The 9,670-nt window shown below is 56.8% G+C and overlaps 4 protein-coding genes across 4 annotated transcripts; 3 read left to right on the forward strand and 1 right to left on the reverse strand.

Annotated features, from left to right (window-relative positions):
• Positions 1-53: 53 nt before the first annotated feature.
• Positions 54-1,614, forward strand: PHSY_006471 (ammonium transporter; the record flags this gene model as incomplete). Its single annotated transcript, XM_012337073.1, has 2 exons — positions 54-350; positions 448-1,614. The coding sequence occupies 2 exons, from the start codon at positions 54-56 to the stop codon at positions 1,612-1,614; spliced, it is 1,464 nt and encodes a 487-aa protein (XP_012192463.1).
• Positions 1,615-2,027: 413 nt separating this feature from the next.
• On the reverse strand, positions 2,028-2,978 carry PHSY_006472 (hypothetical protein; the record flags this gene model as incomplete). Its single annotated transcript, XM_012337074.1, has 1 exon — positions 2,028-2,978. The coding sequence occupies one exon, from the start codon at positions 2,976-2,978 to the stop codon at positions 2,028-2,030; it is 951 nt and encodes a 316-aa protein (XP_012192464.1).
• A 564-nt stretch (positions 2,979-3,542) lies between these two features.
• On the forward strand, positions 3,543-5,075 carry PHSY_006473 (hypothetical protein; the record flags this gene model as incomplete). The annotated part of the gene is made up of 1 exon (XM_012337075.1): positions 3,543-5,075. One exon carries the CDS (start codon positions 3,543-3,545, stop codon positions 5,073-5,075), a length of 1,533 nt encoding a protein of 510 aa, XP_012192465.1.
• Positions 5,076-5,592: 517 nt separating this feature from the next.
• Positions 5,593-9,237, forward strand: PHSY_006474 (transcription factor; the record flags this gene model as incomplete). Its single annotated transcript, XM_012337076.1, has 1 exon — positions 5,593-9,237. The coding sequence occupies one exon, from the start codon at positions 5,593-5,595 to the stop codon at positions 9,235-9,237; it is 3,645 nt and encodes a 1,214-aa protein (XP_012192466.1).
• Positions 9,238-9,670: the final 433 nt, after the last annotated feature.

Here is a 9,670-nt window from a genome sequence, read left to right on the forward strand (position 1 = left end):
CCCTCCGTCCCCTCCTCCCTCTCCCACGGCACTGCCGGTCTAAAAACACAAAGATGGTTAACGCCACATACACGACCAGCGGCGACCTCATCGCCACCTACGATGTCGATGGCGTCCAAACCGAGACTATCTACAACCTCGGCAACATGGCGTGGATCATTGTCTCCACCGCATTGGTCTTCATCATGATTCCCGGTCTCGGTTTCTTCTACGCAGGTCTGCTTAGGAAGAAGTCGGCTCTGTCGATGATCTGGATGTCCATGACTGTGCTGTCCGTCGTCACTTTCGAGTGGTTCTTCTGGGGTTTCTCGCTGGCTTTCTCGACCGGTTCGAGCAACAAGTTCATTGGTGTAAGTTTCTCTCGGCAGATGCTTTGCAGGGATGCAAGGAATGAGATTTTCTGACGAGTTCCTGGTTTTGCGTTCGGCTTGGGGTTGCGCTCTACAGAATCTCGACAACTTTGGACTTATGAATGTCGACATCCAAGCTTCCACCGGAGGAAACGTCATCCCACAATTGCTGTACTGCATCTACCAGCTCATGTTCGCCGCCATCACACCCGTCATCGCCTGCGGTGCCTTCGCTGACCGAGCACGTCTCGGCCCTGTCCTCATCTTCGCCTTCTGCTGGTCCACCATCGTCTACAACCCCATCGCCTACTGGACCTGGAACGTTGGCAAGGGCTGGGCCAACGTCATGGGCGGTCTCGACTTCGCCGGTGGTACACCCGTCCACATCTCCTCCGGAACCGCAGCGCTCGCCATCTCGATCTTCCTCGGAAAGCGCAAGGGCTACGGAACCGAGCAGCTCGCCTACCGACCCCACAACGTGGCGTACGTCATTTTGGGTACCGTCTTCCTGTGGTTCGGTTGGTTCGGCTTCAACGGTGGTTCGGCCTTGGGCGCCAACTTGAGGGCGGTGCAGGCCATGATGGTGACCCAGGTGGCTACCGCTGTGGGTGGCTTGACTTGGATGTTCTGGGACTGGAGGCTGGAGAGGAAGTGGTCGGCTGTCGGCTTCTGCTCCGGTGCCATCTCGGGTCTGGTTGCCATCACCCCGGCTAGTGGTTATGTTGGAACCCCGGCGGCTGTTGCCTTTGGTGTTCTCGGCGGTACCGCCTGCAACTTTGCTACGGGTCTGAAGAACCTCCTCGGTTACGACGATGCCTTGGACATCTTCGCCGCTCACGGTGTAGGTGGTATTGTGGGCAACCTGCTCACCGGTATCTTTGCCGATTCGCGCGTCGCCTCGTTCGACGGTTCCACCCCCATCCCCGGTGGTTGGATCAACAAGAACTGGATCCAGCTCGCCTACCAGCTCGCCGACTCGGCTTCCGGCTTCGGCTGGTCGTTCGTCGTCACCATGATCCTGCTCTTCGCTATCGACCGCATCCCCGGTTGCCACTTCAGGGCCAGCGAGGAGGACGAGGACTTGGGTATCGACCTGACGCAGGTCGGAGAAGAGGTCCTGGTTTTGCCGCTGCTTCACGACTTTATCAGGCCCGAGGACGGTGCTGAGGTCAGCCACGCCGTCGCAGCCAAGGAGAGCAAGTACTCGCCCGCCAGCAGCGAGAAGGATCTCGAGGCTGCTCACCCCCAACCCACCGCCGTTTGAGGCAAAATGACCTTTCAAAAGGGTTTCTCTTACAATCATCGCTCTGTCTTGTTCCTTCGTGTACACTTCTCCCCCTTCCCGCGCTCCTTCATGGCTCTCTTTACGGCTCAGCATCGAGCCTGCTTCGTCAATACCAAGTCATCGTTTCACTGTAACAGTGGCGTGTGAAGCACAGGGTGTGATCAAGACCGATGAGCGACAGTGCTGCCTTCACGCTGATGCTGAGCGTTGTATCGTCCCATCAGAAAAGCACTGACCGTTTCCTCGCCCACATCCACATCCGCACACGGAACAACAGAATGCACGATAGACAGATCACCGGGTCTGGTCCTTTTTTGTCCTTTTACCTACTAATACAAAAGAGCTCCAATCGAGCAAACCCCAGACGACGAAAGATTTGACCTTGCTTGTGCTCAACAGAACTTCCACTTGTGGTTGCAATTGGTGCAAGTGACAAACGTCGTCATCGGTTCGTCGGCCGACCTTGTCTGCATCTGATAATACCTCGTCTTCCTCTGCTTGCACCTTCCGCACTGGAACGCGTCGGTTTCCGCCTCCTGCGCAGCCGCTCCTTTGGCCTTGAAGAGATTCTGCATCTGCAGCTCTTCGATCTCTCGTTTCCGCTTATCGCTCGCCAGCTCCTCGTTGGTCATGGTGACGAGCTTGTCCGCTGCGATGTCGCCTTCGACGACGCGTGCGCGAAGATCCGGGTTGTTCTTGTCCTTGATGTTGAGCGAAAGGCTACGCACTTTGTTTCGGTAGTCGGCGGTGACGGAGCCTTTGCCTTGGTTGGAGAGGATGGCTGCTTCGACCGAGACGGCCGCATCAAAGATCTGAGAGTCGTTCCAGCCGTGTGTCTCCTTGCCGATTTCGAGCGATTGGTAGAGGAGCTTGAGACATGCATTGCGTACCTTGTCGTTGAGAATCTCGAAGTCGATTTTGGTGGTGGAGGACGCTGGTTTGGTTGCTGCTGAAGGTGTGGATGATGGTGACGCCGACGCTGTGCCGTTTCCGTTGGCGGCACTGTCTGTTTTGGAGGATGTAGGAGCAGGCGATGCAGTGGAAGAGGACGCTTTGCTGCTGGTTGTAGACGACTGCGCCCTTTGCTTGTCCACGATGGCCTTCCAGTCTTTGACCAACGACTTTGCTTGGTCTGCGACCTTTTTGTCCGAGTGCGACCGCATCTTTCCCACCGCCACTCCGATCTTACTTTGACGGATGACATCTTCCGTCGGTGCCGATAGGCCGGATTTCAGCTTGGCAAACAGCGAGAGGATGGCTTCCGAGTCGGACGAGGTTGCGAGCTTGGAGAGCTGCTTTTGCACATCCTTGAGCTCCTCGAGTGAGAGGTCTTTAGAAGACATTGTGGAGTATGCTACGTGCGCCTTGCGGGTTACGGAAAGTCTCTGATCACCGCGGTGTGAACGCGATTCGTTGGCGACTGCTCCTGCGACGATATGTGGAATCGAGCGGCGAAGCCTCTCGCGTGTGTGGTGGGTCCTATCAGCGTGATTCGATCGAGCGTGATGCACGTGTTCCTACTCGTGTTTGGTATCGGAGTGGTGCGAATGGACGAAGTGAGGTCGCGCAGATACCCAGCAGGTGTGACTTGAAGATGGATGTCGATTGGAGAGGTGGTGGAAGCAACGAACCGCGGATGTGGACTGTGTCGGGTGCCATCATCGAGTCGTATTCAAAACAAAGGTGACATACAAACAGAACATAGTTTGTTGAAATTGAATGCGACTGGCTACCAGGGTCAGAAGACTGAGCACTTACACGCGTTCGAATTTGCTCTCGTGCAAAGTGCCGAAAGCCGAATTCAGGTTGTACATCCTTCGCAGTCACTTTCAGGTCTTCCTTCCATCGACTATTCGACGCCTATTCTGTTTCAGCCTGCATCCAACCGCAGCCGTCTTTCACCAATCATGGCGGCGACATCATCGTCCTCCGCAAGCCCGGTAGCTGGCCCGTCACAGCCGTCTGTCGGCGCTCAGCAAGTCGGCTTGCCTCCACTCTCCGATTTGTTTGCTCGATCTTCCAAGCGAGCAAGGCTCCTCTTCCACATCGATGACGAGTATGATTCCGACAACTTTGGCGACATTTCCGCTCTTGAACCAGCCAAGATCCATCTTGCTTCCAAGATCAGCTCCGAGTATGCGGATGCCAAGGTTCTTCCCGCCGCCATCCTTGCCCAGCAACAAGCTGCCGCTGGCCCAATGCGTCCCGGAGCGACAAATGCCTCATCAGCAGCGGCGGTCAGAGCAAGCAAACGGAGAGGAGACGAAACGCACCTTTCGAGACTCATAGATCAAATGGATGGAGGTGCCTCGTCTTTGACAACATCGGTCGGGCCCAGCGCTCCTTCTTCGTCCAGCCAAGCTCTTACCATACGAAGCAATGGCCATTCGACCGGCGCAGCAGCAACATCATCTTCCTCTCCAATGTCGTCGGCGCTCGCACTTCACAGAGGCGGTTCGTCGGGCCTACTGTCGCAAGCGCTCATACAGAAGAAAGAGATGGCGAATCGCAAAGCCAAACCCGCCTATCACCCCAACTGGAAGCTCTCGCGTGTCATCTCTGGCCACCTCGGGTGGGTGCGCTGCGTCGCTGTAGAGCCGGACAACAAGTGGTTTGCCACGGGTGCTGGTGATCGCATGATCAAGATCTGGGATCTCGCATCGGGCGAGCTCAAACTGTCGCTTACTGGACACATCTCGACCGTTCGAGGCATCGCTGTATCCGCTAGGCATCCGTACCTCTTCTCGGCGGGCGAAGACAGGGTGATCAAGTGCTGGGATTTGGAGACGAATCGCGTAATCCGACAGTACCGCGGACACCTCTCCGGTATCTACTCGTTGGCGCTCCACCCGACGCTAGACGTAGTCGTGACGGGAGGCAGGGACTCGTCAGTCCGGGTCTGGGATATGCGCACCAGAGCTGCTATCCACACGCTGACCGGACATCGCGGTACTGTCGCCTCGGTTGCCTGTCAAGATTCGGAGCCGCAGATCATCTCTGGCTCTATGGATGCCACCGTCAAGCTCTGGGATCTCGCAGCAGGCAAGTCGATCACCACGCTCACCCACCACAAGAAGAGTGTCCGCGCACTCGCTATCCATCCCACGCAATACACCTTCGCCTCGGGCAGCGCAGGTGGAAACAACATCAAAACATGGAGATGTCCCGAAGGAACTCTCGTCAACAATATGGCCCACGACACAATCGTCAATACGCTCAGCGTCAACGCAGACGGTGTGCTGTTCAGTGGAGGAGATGATGGAAGTCTCAAGTTCTTTGATTACGCCACGGGAGTGCCGTTCCAGGTTGCGGAGGATGTCCCGCAGCCAGGCTCACTGGATGCAGAGGCAGGCGTGTTCTGCTCGACGTTTGATCAGACAGGGACGCGCCTCATCACTGGTGGTGCGGACAAGACGATCAAGATCTACAAAGAGGTGTGAGAGCATAGTCTCTCTGCCTTGCTGTCGTTCTCTATCTTTCACTTAATTGCACATCAAAATACCCATCTCACAAGTCAGTTGTGTCCCTTTTGTTGAGTTCTCAGTACCACTTTGCGTGTCATCGATTGTGCAAAGCTCAAGTATAAGCACAGAAGAACCATGGCGAATAGGGTCGTAGGAACTCCTTTCGTACGAGAAAGCACACCAAAAAATGCCTTGGCGACTCAGCCCAAATTTGGCAGACGGCACACTTCATCTCTTTCCGATTTTCGATATTATTCGTCCCAACGCACACGAGCAGCGCAAACTAGTCGACCAGGTGACTTGAGACCTCAAGCAAGCCCAAGCAAGAGCGGTATCCACTACACCGGAAGAACCGCAGCTGGTGTGGCCCTTGCGTTGTAAAGAGGATCCAGCAACGGAAAAGAATCGACGCCGACGCCGACTCTCTGCAAAGCGTCAGGCAAAGCGATTGCTCAGAAGGGTGCGCTCATCAGGCTCCAAGCGGTCGGAAGGCATGGCGCAGCATGCCAGAGATGTCGGTTCGCATCCCGACGAACCTCCAGCGAAGCGACGCACGCTCCAGATCAAGCTAGGTCGACCACGTCCGTCATCATCCGACTTGCAACAGCCGGAGCAGCAGTCCCCTTCGCTCAATCGCAATCGACAGGGCAACCCGCTCGGCATTCGCATATCGCTCAAGAGGAAGCCGTCCATCGCCGAATCGCAAGCAACTCCTCCTCGCTTTGCTCCTCACTTCGCCGAGGATCAGGAAGACGAGGAGCAGAACGAGGACGACGAAGATGACGATCACCAGATAGGCACCGTCGATGCGTCTGAGCAAGAAGACAACGACGATGACGGCGATGACGACGACGACGGAGAAGGAGAAGACGATGAAGAAGACGATGAACAGCACGAGAACGGTGGCGACGACCACGATGGAGAAGAAATGGAGGAAGACGAAGAAGATGTTGGAGAAATGCAAAGCGGAGACCACGGGGGAGGGAGCAGCTCTGCTGCCAACGGTGATGCAGCATTGAACCCGCGCAGTCGTGGAAGTAACGGCGCCTTCAAGACTACTTCGTCAGGCAACGGCCAGATTTCTCGCCGACCCATCAAGCGACTGCGATCCAAAGGCCTGTACGAAGCGCTGCCCAAGCTCATCGAGAACCTTCAACGTCGCGACAGCTACAAGTTCTTCTGCGAGCCCGTCAACCCAGACGAGGTACCCGGCTATGCCGACGTCATCAAGACGCCCATGGACTTCGGCACCATGCAGAGCAAGGTCGACCAGCGTCTCTACAGCCACATTGACCAGGTCAAGGCTGACTTCCAGCTGGTCATCTCAAATGCGATGACGTTCAATCCGGAGGGCACGCTCTACTACAACGAAGCCAAGCGTATTGGCGCTTGGGGTAACCGCGCGATAGAGCGAGAAGGTATGGCTGTCAACGACAACGGTCGTGCGGGTGTCAAGGGCGACGAGCTCCGGCGGCAGAAGAGGCTGGCGAGAGAGGCAGCGGCTACCACCTCTGCTGGCGTCCTGGACGGGCCGTCTTCCACGAGCGATGGTCCCGGTCGAAGGCAGCTTCGTGCATCCACAGCTTTCCAGCAGCAGTCAGTAGACGATGCAAATATGCAACAACTCACCAACCAAGAAGACGCCGAGGATATGACGACACGTTCGGCTGCTCGGGGATCGCGCTTTGCCTTTAGCGCAGGTATTGAGGCAATCATGGAGGCTGCGAGAAGCACGTCCCAAGCACGGCAACGAGCTGCGATTGCGCTTGGCTTGACGGGTGGGACGCTGACACGCGAAGACTCGGTGCAGCCCGGCGCTGGCGTCAAGGTTGAGGGTGACATGGATCTCGACGATGATGATGACGACGACGCCTCGGATGAGGATGGTGGCATGCGCGCTGGCATGAATCGAGAGCGCTCTGTCACGGTAGACGGGGTTGCCGGCATCAGTGGTCGACGTTTCGGCTCGTCTCAGCCCGGCGGAACTCCATCAACACCCATGGGACAGCGACAGGCCAGTCCCAGTGCGTTGAGGAGACGACTAGCAGCAGTGACGGGCACGCCTCTACAGGCGCTGGCAAGTCCGATGGGAGCAACCGTGACTGCAACAGGTGGGACAAGCAGGGCTTCCAAACATGTCAAACACAAGCAACGTCTCGGTGCTCTTGGAACTCCGAAACGTCTGCTCGCACGCACAGGTTTGGCAGGCTCAGCGACGCCGCTTGCTGGAACCCAATCCGCAGGCATATCAACCGATGCCATTGGTGCCCCCCTCGACCCAGCTGGCTCTGCTGCTGCCGCCGCTCAGCTCATCGCCGAACTGTCGCAGACCCAGCTCCAACCAGCAAATGCCCACTATTCCTTCGACGACGATGGCTCGATCAATCCCGACGACATTGACGACCTGCAGGCTTTCCTGACGCTGCATCGCAGCGGTCGAAACGTGTTGATGCCGATCATCGAGTCGCTTCATCCCATTCCTTTCGTCCCGGGCGACTACGTCACTAGCAGCAGTGCAGACGATCAGAGCAAAGACCAGGATAGAGAGCAGGAGCGCTCAAAGGAAAAGGAGAAGGCGAAGGACAAGGCCGCAGCAGATGACGGCGAAGACGACGATGAAGATGGCAAAGGTGATACCAGAGAAAAGGGCGACAAGGATCCGCTTTCGACGTTACCGCCTGCGCGTCCTGGTGCGCCCGACCCACTTTATACAGCCATCGCACCCGAAGCCGAGCCACAGCGTAGCAATTTCAGCCACGACGTTGAGGCGCTCCCCCCTCACTTCCGCAATCTGCCGTTCTACGCTCCTAGCTTGCCTAGCAAGTCGCTGCAGGATCGAGACGCGTATAGCTTGCTTCACTCATGGGACAATCCTGCCTACACCGAAGCTCTCAAGAACGACAAGAGGCCGAAGAAGCAAAAGGACAAGGAGCGCGAGAAAGAACGCGAGACTCTCGAGGACTGGAGCTACTTCCGACCCACTTTGACACGTCTTCTCGATATCACCGACCTCGGGCCGTTGGGTGCTCTAGTGCCGCGCGTTGAGGGCGGAGGATCGTCCGCACCGGCCAAGACCATGGCCAAAGGGAAGGCTGCAAATGACGACAGCAAACGTCAAGCAGCAATCCCGTCATCGGACGCCTTCTCCACGGCTTTGCTAGGAGAGCAAGGCATTGAAGCTATCAAGGCCGAACTTAGACAGGAGCAACACGGTCAGACGCATGCGAGGGAGATCCTCAGGCGATCTGTCGCTCTCGCAAAGGCTGGCAATGGCGAGATATCACTAGCAGAGCGGCAAGCCGCGAGTCAGAGCTTGTCAGATGTGGTATACGCAGGAGTCGCCGGAAACGCCTACATTCGCAGCGTCGGCGAGTTTGTGGGTGGTGCGATTCACCATGCCATGCTGCTGGACGAAGTCGACGACGAGCAGGATCAGCAGATCGCAGAAGCAGAGAAGAGCCTGAGACTGGCGGCAGCGCTGCGCAAGGCGAAAGAGACGGAAGCGACGCCAGAACCGACCGCTGCTTCTCGTCGCGGACCTTTCATGTGGCGTGACACGACCGAGGAAGCGGCAGGGACAGCTACGCCATCTGGTGCCGCTGAGCATGACATAGCCTCCGGCGCACATACAATCGCGAACGCGACCCCTGCGCCCGAAGCCGAAGACGGTGCTGTCGACCCGGCCATCTCCGAACTGCTCCAGGAACTCGAGAAAGTGGAAGCACCGTTGGCTCCCCTATCAAAGCCACTGGCGCAGGTGGTGGAGGAAGAGATCGTCCTGCCCATCACCGGCCACACGCTCGACATCCTGCATCTTGTCGCCGTTCAGATCAAGGCACTTGGCTACGAAGGGCTTGATATCGAGGAGATTGAGGCACGTCTGTTGAAGGACAGGATCTGGCCACAAGCGCCGGAAGCTCATGGCGCTGATATGCATGCAGCTCGTCCTGCAAAGGCGTCGGTCGCGTCCGCAACGTCCAATGCTCCTGCTGGTGCAACTGCACTCCCGCCAGTTCCATTCGCAGCGGAGCTGGCTTGGCTCAAGGATCAACCGGAGCTCTCTGGGCTTCTCGACGAAGCGCGTATGGACGTCAACAGCTTGGGCTCGATTGTCAACTATGTCATTCAAAGCGCCTGATGGTGGCATCTCTGCCTTCCATCTTTTGTAACATTATCACGGCTATCAAACCCATGATTTAGTCCCTCTTTCGACAGTTACATGAAGATCAGCCTACTGAGCCGTCGCAGAGAGGAAGGAGCAATTCACAGCCCTTGCGCGCCTATTGAGGACATTGAAGGCCGTCGAGTAAAAATGAAAATGTTAGACCGAAAATGGACCCTGCGGTGGCCGAGGGCGACACACAGCCTGGCCAAATGGAGGAAATCGAGGTTCAAGATTTTGACGAATGAGGGTCGTAGCGAGGGTGCAGCGTGTGGCAAAAAAAGCCACACCCTTGCAGGAACAGCACATCTGAAAACACAACATCACCCGATTTTTTTCACGACCGACGTGCAGTGAGCGAACGCGTTTGGTGGCGGCAAATCATCTCGCAGCGAGCTCAGCTAAGCAG

The sequence above is a fragment of the Pseudozyma hubeiensis genome, assembly GCF_000403515.1.
Source record: "Pseudozyma hubeiensis SY62 DNA, scaffold: PHS58, whole genome shotgun sequence".
NCBI lineage: Eukaryota > Fungi > Basidiomycota > Ustilaginomycetes > Ustilaginales > Ustilaginaceae > Pseudozyma > Pseudozyma hubeiensis.